Source organism: Tubulanus polymorphus, chromosome 5 (genome assembly GCF_964204645.1).
Source record: "Tubulanus polymorphus chromosome 5, tnTubPoly1.2, whole genome shotgun sequence".
Classification (NCBI taxonomy): domain Eukaryota; kingdom Metazoa; phylum Nemertea; class Palaeonemertea; order Tubulaniformes; family Tubulanidae; genus Tubulanus; species Tubulanus polymorphus.
This window is the reverse complement of record NC_134029.1, coordinates 3,578,894-3,595,415: the sequence shown is the minus strand read 5'-3', so window position 1 is coordinate 3,595,415 and position 16,522 is coordinate 3,578,894. Positions and strand designations below refer to the sequence as shown.

The following is a 16,522-nucleotide window of genomic DNA, read 5'->3' as shown; positions in this document are numbered from 1 at the left end:
AATGATTGACGTGAGAGTAATTTTTGTACGACAATTATGATAATCATGGTCAATTTAGATGACATAAAACATTTTTAGCAAGACTCATATCCGTCGATTCAGTAGTGATTTATCAATCGAAGTGTCATATCCTCCATTGCGGAAGTAAAAACGACAACCCACTGAAACCGGACTAAAATGTCAAAATTTCTCCAATAATTCCAGTTTTAGAATAGTTTTCGTCTCGGGACTGCAACGAATCGTTGGAATTTGATGTATATAGATCATTTTTACTTTGAATAAGGTTTTGCTTGCTCAGAAAAATACCCAACGAATTAGTTAAATTTGACATGGGGAAGAACTTCTTCTTCAGTTCAGTTCAACCCCTTCTTGCTTCTCCTTGCTTCTTCTCTTCTACTACTTAAACTATTCTTCCCCAGCCAGTCAGTACCATTCCATGCCAGGTACTCTGACTCTCTGAAGTCAGTTCCATCCCTTTTTTCATGTACCCCCACGCCTAAGTCTACACACAAAAGCACTGTCCGTCAATTTGCAATCTTCCACCATTGTGGGATTTGGTTTTTTATCTATGATATTGTGGTACATTGCCATAATCAATCGAGCTAATTAAGGTTCCTATTCATTTTTCTCTGATCCAGTAATTAATTATAGACTTTCTAATTGTCATTTCTCGGTATTTTATTGCGGTTCAAATTGTTATAATTTCTCAGATCTAGAATTTCATTGTGGCGGTTCTAATGGTCAGTTCTCAACTCCAGTAAAACTGTTTTATTTTGTCGGTTCTCAGATAATGGCTATGGTAAACAGTAACGGGTTTCAGTCATCTTACAATGTCGGTCCGCTCTCGGATAGGCCGGGTTCTTCCTCGGCCGGTTCAGCGCTGTCATCAAGCGTCGATGCCGATACTGCTAGCGATCCAGCCAGCAGTGGTTTCTTCATGAATGATTTCAAAAAGTAATTATCTCGACGGAAAATAGTTAGTTATCTGGTTCTGCGTTTATGATTAACTCTTAAATCGTTTTAGGGCAAAATGTAAACCAAATTAATGAAGAAATAGCTAAATCTTCTTTTCATGAAACTTTACCCAGATTTCATGGTTGCACCAATGAAATATCTATAAAACTTGTTTTGTCTAGACATGAAGATTTGAAAACTATGTTGGACGGTAACAAGGACAGTTCAAAGCTAGAAGCTATGAAACGAATCATTGGGGTATGTATACAATACATGGATTCCATTGGCATCCTCCTGCTGGACTATTATTGGATTACTTTCGTTGGTTTTGATTTTTTGTAGATGATCGCTAAAGGACGAGATGCCTCCGAATTGTTCCCAGCTGTCGTCAAGAACGTTGTATCGAAGAATATAGAAGTAGGAGAGAAGAATTAGTCGATGATACATCAATGATTTCATGTAATATTGTTTGATATGAAATTCTTTTTGTTTCTGTAGGTGAAGAAGTTAGTGTATGTTTATTTAGTGCGTTATGCTGAAGAACAACAGGACCTGGCATTGCTATCGATCAGTACATTCCAGAGAGCTCTAAAGGTATGTATTCGTTACTTGAAAATCAGCGAAACGATTCGAGCTTGATATCAATGTCTATATTGCAAATTAGGTATCGATGCAGGGGTCAGATTGATATGAAAAATGTAAAAATTGTGTGGAAAATGTGAAATTAATGTATTTGAAATATCATGAAAATAGGTGAACGTGCAACGATTTCAAAATGTTCAGTTTAACTGGGGCCCAATTCATAAAATTGATACTGTACCTAATTCAGGCTGTTTGTGCTTCAAGATTTGTTTTCAATTTATTTTTGTGTGTGATTTCAGGATCCTAATCAGTTGATAAGAGCGAGCGCTCTGAGAGTTCTATCCAGTATACGTGTACCAGTCATCGTTCCTATCATGATGTTAGCGATCAAGGAAGCCGTCATGGATATGTCTCCGTACGTACGGAAGACCGCCGCTCACGCCATTCCAAAATTATACAGGTAAAACCAAAATGCAAATCCCGCGTACCAGAAAAGTCTGTCTTCTACTCAGGCTACAGCAAATCGTGCATATGTCAGACAGCAGGACGGGCAAAATGTGTGTGACTTAGAGTACCTTAAACCAGAAAGTGTAACTACAGTATTCTATTCTATATCATGAGTATCAAAACGTTTTGTTTTTTAGCCTTGATCCTGAACAGAAGGATATTTTGGTAGAAGTCATTGAAAAATTGTTAGCTGATAAAACAACGGTAAATCTTTGAAAAAAGGAATTTATTAGATAGAAATCTTACAACTGATGTATGGATTTCTATCTGCAAACTGCAATCAGTTTCATAAAAATGTCATCTCTTAAGAATTGATTTTTCAATAGAGATGAAAATTAATTACTAATGACATCGATACACCGTGATGCAGTATACAATGTCCATCACCAATTTATACATCGCACTGCGGTGTTTATGCACTGAAAGGGTTAATATAGTTTTTAATCCTGAATGTCTCTTGTTTTGTGTGTATTTAACAGCTCGTAGCTGGCAGCGCGATTCAGGCGTTCGAAGAAGTTTGTCCCGAGCGGACGGATCTGATACATAAAAACTACCGAAAATTGTGTAATCTACTCGTCGATGTGGAAGAATGGGGACAAGTGGTTATAATCAATATGTTAACGAGATATTGCCGGTCGCAGTTTATCAGCCCTAATTCAGACGTAAGTGATTCATGAGAACATAAAAATAAAGCTTCCTAGAGTAGTTATTATGACATTAATATGTAAATCCTTGTGAACAATATTGCCCTCATTTCAGTTAATTCCCCCAGGATGAAATTTGATTTTCCCGCATTAGACTAGACCTAATTGATAGTGTCAGGAATAGTTTTAGAATTTGTGCCAGTCTGCAGATTTAATCAGATTCATGATTTTGAATTATTATGAATTTCAAAATCAACTAGGCCGCTTTTAGACTGAACGAAGTTAATTGCGGGTTAATTGCTAGTGAGTTGAAATTTAATCTATGAACTGTGGAAGGGTCCTGGAAAATGACTAAACTTCATTGAAAAATAGCAACTAGCTGTCATTTTTGAATCAAAATTCTACCTCAAATCCAGTTTGTTACCTTGTTAGTTTATCCGAGCAGTGCCCTTTCTTTGTTCTCTTCTGGACCACTGCCTTCTGATTTTCCCCTGAAAGACATCACTACTGTTTTCTGTAGGACGTAGCTCATGACAAGCCATTTTACGGAAGTGATGAAGATGACGATGATAATGACGGCGATTCAGAGAAGGATTCGCCGAAGAAGAAACCGTACATAATGGATCCGGATCATAGATTATTACTGCGAACTTGTCGACCACTTTTAAACAGTCGAAACGCAGCCGTGAGTTTACTATAACCCGATAAAAGTCTCTAAAATCACAGTATTGTGATAAAATGCTAAGAAAATAAGTTTAAAACCCACTGCATACAAAATTTAGAAGATTAAAAAAACATATCTATTTGTAAAAAATCAAATATTTTGATTATTTGATGAGGTAAAATTTGTTTTAAATCTTTAAAATTTTGTATAAAGTGGGTTCTCTGTCTTGTATAAATATTTATACTACTTCTTCTGACTATTTCCGATGTTTGTGTTTGAATGATTCAGGTTGTAATGGCTGTAGCTCAGTTATATCATCACGCAGCACCTCGAGGAGAGGTGACTTTAGTCGCTAAAGCTTTAATTCGTTTACTTCGCAGTCACAAGTGAGTTTATTTACCTCCTCAAAACTGTATTAAACGTATACAACTCACAGTGATTAGTGATTTTATTGTACATATTTTAGGGAAGTGCAATACATCGTGCTCAGTAATATAGCTTCTATGTCAATCAAACGCAAGGATTTATTCGAACCATTCCTGAAGAGTTTCTACGTTCGATCAAATGATCCGTTACACACTAAATTACTTAAGGTCAGTACAGAGCAGTGTTTTATTACTATTCATCCTGCTTGATAGTATAAACGTATGACTGAATGAAATGTTTTCCATTCCAGTTGGAAATCTTAACGAATCTGGCCACTGAAACCAACATATCAACAATACTTCGAGAATTCCAGGTAATATGAGCCGCAATCGCGAGTGTTTTTGGCCCGGGCAAAATTTGGACCATTCACATTGGTACCATATTAGGCTTGACCAAACATGTCAGACCACGCCAAATTTGAGCACAGGTTGAAAGATTCTGTGTGAATACTTGGTTCTGGAACTAACTTAACACAGCATCCTTTTGAGTGAGTGATTTACACGTAAACGCACTCTTTTAGGCACAGGAAAAAATTGATTTGGCTCTTGCCGGGGCTAAATTTGAAAATTCTGAATGATGTGACAGTGATTTTACTCAAATATTTGAACTGGTTTGTGTAATATTTTGTAGACGTATGTGACAAGTTCTGATCGTGATTTCGCTGCTGCGACGATTCAAGCTATCGGCCGATGCGCAAGCAGTATAGCTGAGATTACTGATGCTTGTTTAAACGGCCTCGTTAATCTGATGTCTAACAAGGATGGTGTGTAGATATATCTATGGAGAACACTGCGTGATATACTCAACAGTGTGGCCTCTTACCTGGAAATCGGGGAAAAGTCAGGGAAATTTGTTGAGATTGCTAGATCTCAAACAGTAAATCAAACAGTTTATGTCTTACGTATTTGACTGTGTTAATTAATTGGATTCTCAGCAGATCAAGTCAGGGAAAAAACAACATGTCGGGGAATAGTCTGGGAAAAGTCAGGGAAAAACAAATGAATGAGGCCCCCTGTTCAAGCTTATTCAATGCTTATCTAAATTTCAATGTCTTATTATTACCCAAAGTATGGAACTGTTTGTCGCTTTTTATTCAGATTTTGTTTCACTGAAATTTGATCTCTGATTACAGAAGCTGTAGTTGCTGAAAGTGTTGTCGTCATCAAGAAACTACTTCAGATGCAGGTAATTGACATTCAATGAATATTCATTTACCTTTAGTGAAATTACGTACCCTAGTCTTAGTAAATTGTAGTACGGTAGTTGAGGTGTAAGATCTTTATATTATCCTTGAAATCCTCGACAATTCATTAATGTCTAGTTCTTCTTTAAAAATTCTTTCCTCGCATTGTCCCCTGACCCTGTGAAATTGTTGCATTATGCATGCTTCTCCGATATTGAGACCTATTCATTACTAACTCACTGTGTATCTATATAAACAGTTCATAGAGTTCTGTGTGAGTTATTCCTACCCAAATTTATCATCAACCCTTGCTTAAAATTGCGTAGTTGGTCGCATCGCATTTAGATTCTCCATTCTGACCTTTTATCTTCACTCGCGTTTGCCCTAAATTACCTAATAGACTAAACCCTTATAAAGCAAGATTAAATATGTTAGAACAAAATATGATTCTTTATCCGGTTAAAGTCTAATGATGCTTGAAGCTTGCTTATTTTGTTTTGCCTCGTTCATTTTTAGTCTGGCCGTAAAATGAAAATGGTAAATCTATACATTTTATCTTCATCGCAAGATCTCAAAGTTTCTAAATACTCAATATCAGGGCTTCAGTAAAGCTGTGGCGATGTGGATTATTTTTTTTTCCTGCTCAGCAAACGCGTCATAATTTCGAAGACTGCCTGATTTGAGTCGTTTGATTGAATTTCTATTTTTTGCTTGAATATTTGTCTATTTTCTCTCTTCAAATCCGTTCTTTACTCGTCCTTCCTTCCTTGCGTGTTCCGGATCTGATCTGCATGAGTCACTATTATGTTCCAGAGCAGAAGGTTTTCAGATCGAATACGAATCTCTGCTGTGCTTTTTTCCGTATTTTCGAATTGAAATTCCATCGTCTTTTCAATTCGAGCGGTGCACAGCATATTTTCCGCGGCTGCTGTGATAGGAGTTAATTATAAAGTGCAGCTTTTTGTGGTCAACTGGCTGAAATTCGTGTGCTGTGCATGGAAGATTTGAAATTTCAGTTGCAGTTTATGAAAAGAAAATACTCGAGATAGGCATTGATGGTTTATGTAGCTTTAGGCGTGTTACTATTCAGGAATTGAGTCAAAAATAAACTCAAAAAACATAATTTATTTACCACCCAGGGTCGGTTTGCTCGAAAGAGAAAAAGCGTCGTTAATGTAGATGTATTAATTCATCTTTCAGCCGACCGAACATAAAGAGATAATCATCCATATGGCTAAACTGAGCGATGAGATAACGGTATCGATGGCGAGGGCGAGTATATTCTGGTTGATCGGTGAATATTCCGATCGCGTTCCGAAAATAGCTCCCGACGTTTTGAGAAAAGCAGCGAAAAATTTCATCCAAGAGGTTCGTGCACAAACATATTTCAGATAAGGCCACTTATCTACCACTTCATTATCTGCTACCCTTGTTTAAGGTTTTCGTGGTTATTCAACTACCGGGGTATCTGTCAATCTAATTCCAAGATGGCAAGGGGGGCTAATGACCTGGAAAATGGAAAACTCGGGGAATCAGAAAAATTTTGAAAAATAAGGGAAATCTCATGGGAAACTGATGGCTGAAACTGTGAAATTCGTAAGATCGAGCTGTAGTGCGCTCAATCATTAGTTCCAACCAGAAGTCGAGACTAACTTTGATAAACGAATGTTTGCTCTTGATATCTACCTTAAAGATGTTGGTCAGACTGATAATCTAAAATTTACTGTTCTGATTTTCCAAAAGTTATGACCTGTTCATAATACTCTGTTAATAATCAACATCATCATTATTCCAGGAAGATATCGTTAAACTGCAAATATTGAACCTGGCAGGAAAGTTGTGCATCACAAACTCGAAGCAGACGAAACTGCTGTGTCAATACGTGTTCAATCTGGCTAAATACGATATCAATTATGACATCCGAGACCGCTCGCGATTCTTGAGACAACTGATTCTACCCAGCGAGAAAGGGTCATACCTCGCAAAACATGCGAAGAAAATATTCCTGGCTACGAAACCGGCACCGGTTCTAGAATCCGCTTTTAAAGGTAAAATAGAAACTGTGGAAGACATCAGTCTACCATCATAAAACATTGCATTAGGTTAAACGCCAGGGGCCAGTTGCATAGTCATGGCTTTGACTTAAGACCAGTCTAAGACCAACGTAGTTCTATAGCTAATCTAACAACTTAAGACCAGTCTTAAGATTTAAGACCACTTTTGGACTTAAGTCACGACTATGCAACTGGCCCCAGGTGTAAGAACAAGCTTATGTTTACCTGATTTTATGGAATTCTCTTCCAGAAGGCTCGTGATAGTCAAACAGATTCTGTTTTTGAATCTCTTCCCATCTTTGACGTTTCATAATACTTTTACCTCCTTTTACTCATTTCTATTTAGACAATTATTTATCCACAATATTTGGATATTGCGAAGTAAGTAATTATATTCTAGAAAATAGAATTTTTGATTATTGTCAATCGTTTTTTCCAGATCGCGATCAGTTTCAGCTGGGAACGTTGTCGCATCTATTAAACGCTCGCACGCAGGGTTATCAGGAACTAGCCGACTGGCCGGAATCCGCTCCTGATCCATCGGTCCGAAACGTCGAAGTGACCATGCCCTGGGTGACGGAGGTTCGCACGAAGAGCAGCAAAGTCACGAAATCAGCGGCAAAGAAGAAATCATTCTATTCCGAGTCAGAATCTAGTTCAGGAGGTGTGTATAATCGAGTCTGCTGAAGGATTTGGCATTTTCTATGAATGTCCAATTGATGTAAAAAGGTTATAAAAGCCTTTGTCTTTTAGTTACTTGGAGTAGGGATTTTTTCATTGATTCACATTGAATTCAAATGATGGGAGATCTTATTTGTTCTGTATGTATCTCACCATTATCAGAAACATCAGGCGCTGATAGTACGCAGTCATCCTCAGAGGAAGAAGGAGAGGAGGTAGATGAAGACGAGGATGAGGAGGAAAGTTCAGAGCCGGATTCGTCTAGCGAAGAAGAGTCGAACGACGACGTGGTGAAACCGGTTAAACCAGTGGCAACGAAGAAATCGACCACACGCAAAAAAGGCAAAACTGAGAGCAATAAATCGTCGTCTAGAGAGGAGGACACTAGCGAAGAGGAGTCGAGTGAAGAGGATACTTCATCGGCGGATGATGATGACGATGATGATGAAAGTACATCAGAGTCGGAAGAAGAAAGAAAACCAGTAATCAATAAAGTAAGTTGAGCGACAGTTGAGTTAAGTTTAGATTCTTGAAACGTCAGAAATGAAATAAGTTGAATCTTGAGTCAAATTTACTGTGTTTCTGGGTCTAACCTGGTTTATATTTCTCGGGTAAGATATTAACCATGTTTTGTATATGTTTTTAGAAAACTGCGACGAAGCCCTCAAAATCAGAAGCTCTGGCTACATGTAAACCAAACGCCGATAACCTCTTGCTGGACCTCGATGACAGTAAGTAATAACCAGTTTCATAGTGATAACAGCGCTGTATAGTAGTAGCTAGCTAAGTATAGTAAACAGCAGTAAAATGTAAAAAATATGTTAGAAATTCATAAGAAAATATATTACCTATTATTATCATTACCCAGTACTTGCTTAACAGTTTTGAAAACAGTCTGAACAGATTTAGAAAGTCACGGAATTCAATGATTTGTATTTCATTGGCAGTTTTTACTCCTGGTACTGGTAACACACCAGTTCTAACACCTGGCTCATTATTAACTCCGAGTATGGCGTCGGACACGAGCAGTTATTCAATCCTCGGAGATAAGATGCCCACTCCGGCTGGATCTATGGTAAGAGTAAGAACGAGGTTTTTTTACATTTTCCACATGGTCGGATTTAAAGGGTTAATTGTGAATTTGAATGTACCCTTCAAAAAGTCCGAGAAAAATTTTTCATTTAATTAAGAGGGCCAGAAAAATTTCCCATGGCTTTCGCCAATCATGATATACGTATCTCTAATAGGCGTATTCAATATTCAATTAGACCCCGGCACCTGATCTTGTTATCTCTCTGTTTTTAGCTCCTGTCGCCGCAAGTCGAACCTCAGAGTTATGAATTATTAAATCGTATGACGAGCGGAGGACTCAGTGCGACGTACAGCTTTACGCGAGCGATTTCCGTGTTCTCTCCGAAAATGGCGTCGATCGAGTTGAAATTCACGAACAACAGCGACAAACCATTCACTTCAATCAAAATCGGTCAAAAGGTTCGTTAACAACCGTCGTATATCCTCGAATTTCACGTTTAGATTTCGTTCATGTTTAAAACTTATATCTTCAGAAATTGCAGTCTGGTATAGAGATGCAGGAATTCCCTGAAATCGGTGAGATTTTTTTCTTTCATTGCGATTGCGCGAGTCAGATTGATGTGAAAAATATATCTAATCAGTGGCTGATTATGTTACTACGTTATTGTCTGAGAGATGTGGAAAAATGCTGGAATGGAAAGGATGTGGAAAATGGGAGAAAATTCCCGAGTTCATCAATCTGACCCCTACCCCTGCGATTATCCTCTTCTAGGATTACTGACTTATTCTAAATCCCTGGTTTATGGCATGTACATCCACTAAAGGACCTTTGAGACCGATGAAAATCTGGATGTTTGTATTCACTGTCCATATCGGATCGATATTGTATTCGATGTGTTTCCTCGTTTCAGCGACTCTCGGTACGAATGCGTCGAGCTCAGTTCTGATGGCCGTAGATTTTAACGACACGACACAGCCGGCTAACTTCGAAATCTGTTCCCAAGAGCGTAGCTTTAACGTTAGTATCAAAGCACCGGTCGGAGAACTCGTTCAGCCGCATACAATGAGCGAAAAAGATTTCAACAGTCAAGCAGGTAGGTTTAAAATTTCAGAAAATATTTTTTCACTGAGTACGTGTACGGTATCTAGCTAGATCCTCTAACTTCATTATATATTTTTGATCCTGTAAATCAATCTTATTTGTAATGTTTCGTAATGAATGTTTTCGTGGATATATAGTATTATGTACTACAATTCCAGCGATTATGATGAGTTTAACTGATCACGTAGATATGGCAGCTTTAGCCGGTGAGATATAATGAGGCCCGTTAGAAAACAAAAAGAGCTTTCAATTATATCGGCAGATTGCATGAAAAATAGGAGATCATTTTTCGATGCTTGCCTAAGGTTTAATCTGTTGCTTATGCTATCAATATTCTTTATATAATTGATATATAGAAGAGTTGAAGAGATGTATGACCTTGTCTTGAATTGAATGAGAAGACAGGTAGTACTTGAGTGTTAACTGATTTTAGAAGAAACCATGAGCTTTCACTACTAATCCATAATAGCTATATCAGTTAAATGAGTTAAGTCAATGTTACTAGTAGCGAAAGCTTATGATTTTGCATAAAATCAGTTAACCTACAAGTACTATGTGTCTACACATATATGAAAGAAATGAAGGCTGTTTCGCAGAAACCGGTGATTGGGGCTGTTTGTTGTGCCCTTTCTGTCCTACTCTAAACATCTCTTTAAAGGGTAGGGTATACATGATGAGTGTCTTTGAATATCAATAGTCTTCTGGGGGATATCTCTGATTTGACCGTGGAATGGTTAAGGTTTACAAAGAAATATTGTCCATATCCAAAGATGAATATCATGGGAGAATATATATGATTAATGTAAATAAGAGCAATTTTCCTCTGGTCCCAATCCTTAAAACGGTAGATTTGGAAATTTTAAAGTACAGTAAGCCTCGCCTATTCAGACTAACTAGGACCAGAAGTGAATTCTAAGTTAAGGATTGGATTTGATTTTTGTCCGAGTTTGGCAAGTTCCTACTCTATTTTCTAAATATCAGAACGAGTACAGTTAAATGTTTTGAAATCTTTTACAGCGAAATTGAGCGGAATGAATGAAAACTCGGCTTCCGTTCCGTTATCCGAGTCGTCACATGATCAGCGGACGATTTGTAACTGCGTGTTCGAGGCGGCGAACGTTCTAATGGTGTCGTCTGAGACGGATGGCGAATACCGCTTCGCCGCGAAGACTTTATCATCGAAAAGTCTAGTACTAGTCAAGGTGAAGAGACTCGACGCGAAGTTATCGATTACCGTCAACTGCGAGAAGATGGTCATCGGATCGATGCTCGTTAAGGATATTAAAGACAGTTTGAGTTCTGCGTGATGATCGAACGATAGAACTATCATTCTCTTTAAATCATCATTCATCGACAATTTCATGTATATAATATATAGATATATAGATAGATACAGTAGACTGCGTTTATCCTGGATTCGATTGCCTTTGATTGTCACGTGCCTCGTCTGATAATATATTACAATCTTGATGAAACACTGCGTCTGTGTGGAAACGATTATACACTATAGTCCCTCAATACAAAAAGAAGAACGAGTCGGCAAGGTTTCTTTGCGATTATAGTTTACTTTCAACGTTTCGACTATATTCTAATACTCATCGGTATTCCTGAAGATGACTATTTGGATATAGTCGAAATATTGAAAATAAACTACAAGCTCGAGGAAACTTTTCGGACAGTATTAGTACTTTACAAATTTAAAAAACCCATCCCTGCTCTCACTGCCCCGGAATTCAATAAGAATTTATTGGTCCTACAAAATCTGAGGCAAGCGGAGTCTACTGTAGTTCAAATTGATGCCGTTATGATTCTGAAAATAATAGTAGATTTGTGTGTTTCTCGTGTTGCGCTATGCTTGTTGATTGTGGTTATGTTAATGTTATAACCAGTAAGTGTACAGTTCTATGGAGCCAGTTCCACAGTTTTAGAGTTAGAATTTTATTCTACATTCAATGGATCGTAATTGAACTCATTCAGTTCTAGAGTCAAATCTAACCAAGAACTTTCAGGAACTAACCCCTCGTCTGGCACTGCGGTTATTACATTCACGCTTTAAAATAGGATAAATTGTGGCCACTTGTGGAAAATTTGCCTTTTAAACTGTAGAGTCCTTGTGTAAGCTAAGATATTTTCACTGAACAACTTTTTGCCTTTGAATTTCATTTTCCAGGTGCCTTATTGTTTCTATTCAGAATGTTTTCTATATTCTGTATTGTATTTTCTGTATTTGATTCATATGAAAATAATCGAGCTAACGCTACTGCAAATATTTACTCTTAATTTCTCTCTGCGAAATATGAATTAAACTCGGCAAATAAATTCTTTATGCGAATGCGGAGAGTTTTGAAATGAGATATTAATTGATACACAGTCATGTGGTGATTCCCCGATCGACAAGTCATAACAGTGCAGCTACCGATTTTCATACATTCGTGAATTCTTTGACATTCATAAAAGACCTGGATAAGATTTATTACGCCGTGAACGAAATCTATTATTTCATTATTTTTTAAGTGTGCGAAAACTGTTTTTCGAATTCTATATCGAATATGACCCATTTCGAAGAGAGAAAAAGAAGTTGTCACTAGGCCATAAGTCATTTTGAGCACGCGCGACAAGACTTTTTTACTTCCTTGTCGCAGTAAAATTCTCGATTTTGCAATCGAAATTGTGTCCTGCGCTTGTCAAAAGTTGTCTACCGCATTCATGGCGTCGTATTGAAATCGAACGTTTTGAATATTTGAATGTCTGAGCGTCTAATTTATATGCCATTACATGAACTTCATGATACATAATTTAGTGCATATTGGTATTTGTAATAGAGTTTCTGCAGTAATTAATGTGAATATTCTATAAGCTGAATGCCGCTACTACTCAGTGCTGTCTGTTTGGTTCGGTTCATTTTGTCTCGCTGTTCCTCGTGATTCTGTGCACAAGATTACACCCTACATGCGTCGAAATCCCTGGGGCCGGTTTTATAGACTGGTATAAACTTTAACCTCGGGTTATCTCAATAAATAGTCAGTTGAGGGTTAAAGTCAATACCAGTATATAAAACCAGCTCGATGAAGCTGGGTCATCCAACTGTTTGCTGGAAACGAAAAGATTCCATCATTGTTATTCATTGATACTGCTTTGATTTTTTTAATTTCGCCCCAAAAAAGTGTTGTGACCTCTGCTGGTTGGAAACCCTGTCTATTGTAATGAAATAGATATATATTAATATATATATAGACATATATTCTAAGTATGTAAAAGTAACAGGCTTGTTATGTTAAAGAGAATGAATTCCCGTAGATTATATGCGAAATTGCGAATTTATCTGAAAAAAATTCTCGACGTTTTATCGTGTATTTATTCAATTGCAAATTTTAGACTGCGTTCGTTGCCGGTGTTGAAAATTGTAAATTGATAGGCATGAATTCCAATGTATATTTCTTGATCGAGTTAAATGTATAGTCGTCAAGCGTTGCTTCAGTCTCCTGTATAAAAAAACCTCTAAATACGCTTCCCAATAAAGCATCAAACCGTTTTGAGAGACTTCCTGGTCATATACGTGCATCAGGCTGGTTCTGCGTTCATTGACGACTGTTGATATATCCAGACGTCTGCGCCGGCTCTTGAAGCCCATTCTGAACTCTCTGCCCGATCATGTTCAATTCTTCCTCGATGCTCTATTGGGTACGATCAAAGAAGAGATGTAAGATTGAAACTACAGTCGACCCCCGATATATCGCCCACCAGGTATTGTTTCTTAGAACCGACGGAAAATCAGTATTTTGTCTTGGATCTAGAACAAGTTAACCCGATATACCGCCATACTCTTTATACCGTCAGAATACTAAATCATTGATGTGGGAAGTATATAGGGGTTGACTGTATCCTCTAAAATTGACGTTAGCATGGCGAATGTGCAAGCGAATTGCGTATGTGCGCTTCAATATACATGTACTCGTGAACAATTGTACTATTATTACGTGGTATGATGTAGAAACAATTACATTCATAAATTTATTCTGAATAATAAAAACGGGAAAGATGGAAAATGTACTATTCGTGGTTTCGTTTCATAATTTTCGGTCGATTGTTTCAAATGATCGAGTTGGCGGAAAACGTGCCTGGTAAGTCGGGGATTTCTATCTATTTCAGGTTGAAGAGGCCGTAGTCGTACATAGGCCTTTAAGAAGCTCTCTAGAATCGCGACAGATTAGCTTTTACACATAGAAAAAAGCCATGCTTATTTTATTATTGTAACGACTAGACTTCTTTTAAGACGTTATCTTGGCCTAGTTTCAATTTAAACCGGTATTCTTGTTTTGTTTCTTTAGTCGTCACGTCGAGGGGGCGATTGTAGATTGAGAAATATAAGCAGATCCGGAGCTCTTGCTGCTGTTTATTTGTCAATACAAAATCTATATACTTATATACCTAAAATATCAAAACTCCTTTTCTGACCAAACTTCGCAAATATTATAAAGATCTCGTCTTGGCGTTTGTTAATTATGGAATAACAAATTACTCCGCACCTACAAGACAGCTAATAAAAGTTATAGTAGATGCTTGTAGTATTATAGTGGTGTTCTACAAGCCGATCTGTTCCGATGCTGCTTCAGTTGATCCCCGGGGTTGTCTAGAAGAATTGGCCGCGGTATCACCTTTGGTAACCTAGCTTTATGATGTATCTACTGCACTCATACAGCTAGATAACCAAAGATAACACCATGGCCCACCTTCCATTCGGAAGGTGTTTAGACTCAACCCTGTTCATTGCATCTGGCAACGTTGACAATTTACGCTGAACCACTATACATCAGCGCCTGTTTCGGTCATGGCATTGCGTCCATATCAGTGGTTCTAACTGCATTGTCCAAATACAAGCCTGGGACCCGATTTGATGAACCGTATGCATAAACACCAGGCGCGCCTCGACTATTTTCAAATCAACGCGTAGAAAATCCAATCAAACGTCCTAGAAAAAATAGACCGATATCATTCCTAATTTCGGCATTCTTTTCTTCATTCCCCGACTGATACAGGCAAATTCCGCGCAGTTTTAACTCCCATTCGGCAACAGGCTGACTCGGTAGATTCTCGTCTTCGCGTCTGACAACACGCCCAGTAAATCCCGGTATATAAGGTCTATCTAGCCGCACGTCTCGACAGGCTGAACGTCACCTTCAAAAAATCGCCGAAAATTTATGGATCTAGTTCCTTTCATTATGTTTCTCAATATGCGTACATGTATGTTCACTTCGCTATTCTTGAGAATTTTATGCGATTCGAATTGATTCAGGATGGTTTTAGCTGTCAAACTGAAAAACCCGGTTTGTATAGCGAGTCGTCCATGCATGATGACTTTCTATGGCTACGTGGTCGTCGGTTTTTTAAAGGTGGAATTCTGTTGAAAATCGACGATGCGTAACGTTTTTATATGCTATATCGATATCTGGGATAAAAAACGAAACAGAATAGTGTAACTCTATTAATAAACACGATCGTATTGTTCGACTGTAGGCTATTAGAAAACATTTTTATGTTGATTTCAACCAGAAAATCCGTCACTGATAGATCAGGTCGTGACGTGCATGGAAATGTCGCTTTGACATCATCACTTTCCAATTTATCCTACGTTTTTGAGTATATTTAAATTCGAGTTTTAAATCATAGTTTAGATTGTCTTTTCGGAGAACATTCCGAAATGGGCATAGACGGGCCCTATCATAGTGTACTTTCGGTTTCATTTTGAGCGTGCTTTGAGTAAGGTAATCTAATTTTTATTCAAATAATGAATGGTCAGCCGTTAGAGTTGTCCGAAATCTGTTTTCTTTAAATCACAAAAATTGCAGGGAACGTGATGAAACACGCCCAGTGCGCCGGCGGGTGAGCCCAGGAATCCAGTGCAAGCCGACATATCATAAATTCACTGCTACGTGACAAGTGACAAGTATTTTTGAATTGATTTCGATTTGATTTATCTAATGTCGATCCGGTCTTGTGTACTTGTCTTTTGAATGATTCGCAAATTGTGTCTACGTCAACGAGGCTCATAGTTACATTAAAAATCCTTCAGACCGCCCAACGTCATTGCATAATGAAGCACTAGGAGGTAGTGTCATCTGTAATACACATGCCGCAGCTGGAACTAGTGGTATTGCGCAATAACAAACCAAGAGGTGGTGCCACCTGGATTAGTAACACGCCGCAGTTAGAATTCAGCTAAAAGGTCAATGTGACTGCCCGGTGTGAGGTATCCGGCGGGTGAATTCTGATCCTTAGGAATCCTCGAATGTATATTATTCATCAAAATATTCTTTCAATTGAAACAAGCAAACTAACTTGATGACAGTTTATTGGGCCTATTGCGTAATAATAATAATAATAGCCCCGATCATATATCAATGAGACGCAGTGCATATCTTCTCAAAAATAATGATCCAAATTTATCAAAAATAGAATAAGCGTTATTCTATATAAGATAAAAGCAAAAGTTCTGTAATTTCAAAACGCCATTTGATGACGTAGTAAACATATTGATGACGTATAGTAAATACACATCGACTTATGCAGAACCCAACTGACGGCGTCGGAATAGCCTGAGCTAGAAAGGAATTTAGGCCAAAATCTCACTTTCTTACTAAAACTAATAGTCGAGATGACGTGATGACTCTGTACTCTTTTTACGTGCACTATAAT

At 37.9% G+C, this 16,522-nt stretch overlaps 1 protein-coding gene across 2 annotated transcripts; it reads left to right on the top strand.

The window, feature by feature from the left end:
- Positions 1-138: 138 nt before the first annotated feature.
- LOC141905601 (AP-3 complex subunit beta-2-like) lies at positions 139-13,867 on the top strand. Of its 2 annotated transcripts, XM_074794537.1 has the most exons (25): positions 139-254; positions 788-954; positions 1,137-1,212; positions 1,297-1,371; positions 1,453-1,548; positions 1,836-1,996; positions 2,181-2,247; positions 2,523-2,705; positions 3,208-3,372; positions 3,640-3,737; positions 3,818-3,944; positions 4,028-4,090; positions 4,408-4,540; positions 4,910-4,962; positions 6,161-6,328; positions 6,756-7,008; positions 7,454-7,678; positions 7,858-8,189; positions 8,342-8,426; positions 8,643-8,770; positions 9,001-9,186; positions 9,261-9,303; positions 9,639-9,821; positions 9,988-10,035; positions 10,847-13,867. In XM_074794537.1, the coding sequence occupies exons 2-25, from the start codon at positions 791-793 to the stop codon at positions 11,134-11,136; spliced, it is 3,402 nt and encodes a 1,133-aa protein (XP_074650638.1). In that variant the 5' UTR covers positions 139-254; positions 788-790; the 3' UTR covers positions 11,137-13,867. The 2 variants fall into 2 exon arrangements, with proteins under 2 accessions (XP_074650638.1, XP_074650639.1); XM_074794538.1 differs by lacking the exon at positions 9,988-10,035.
- Positions 13,868-16,522: the final 2,655 nt, after the last annotated feature.

Bases quoted from the DNA above. Each gene is read 5' to 3' on its own strand.
- LOC141905601 (XM_074794537.1), top strand. From the start codon at position 791: ATGGCTATGGTAAACAGTAACGGGTTTCAGTCATCTTACAATGTCGGT. The intron at 4,541-4,909 runs GTGTGTAGATAT...CTCTGATTACAG, and splicing joins TCTGATGTCTAACAAGGATG to AAGCTGTAGTTGCTGAAAGT. The intron at 9,822-9,987 runs GTAGGTTTAAAA...CTACAATTCCAG, and splicing joins AGATTTCAACAGTCAAGCAG to CGATTATGATGAGTTTAACT.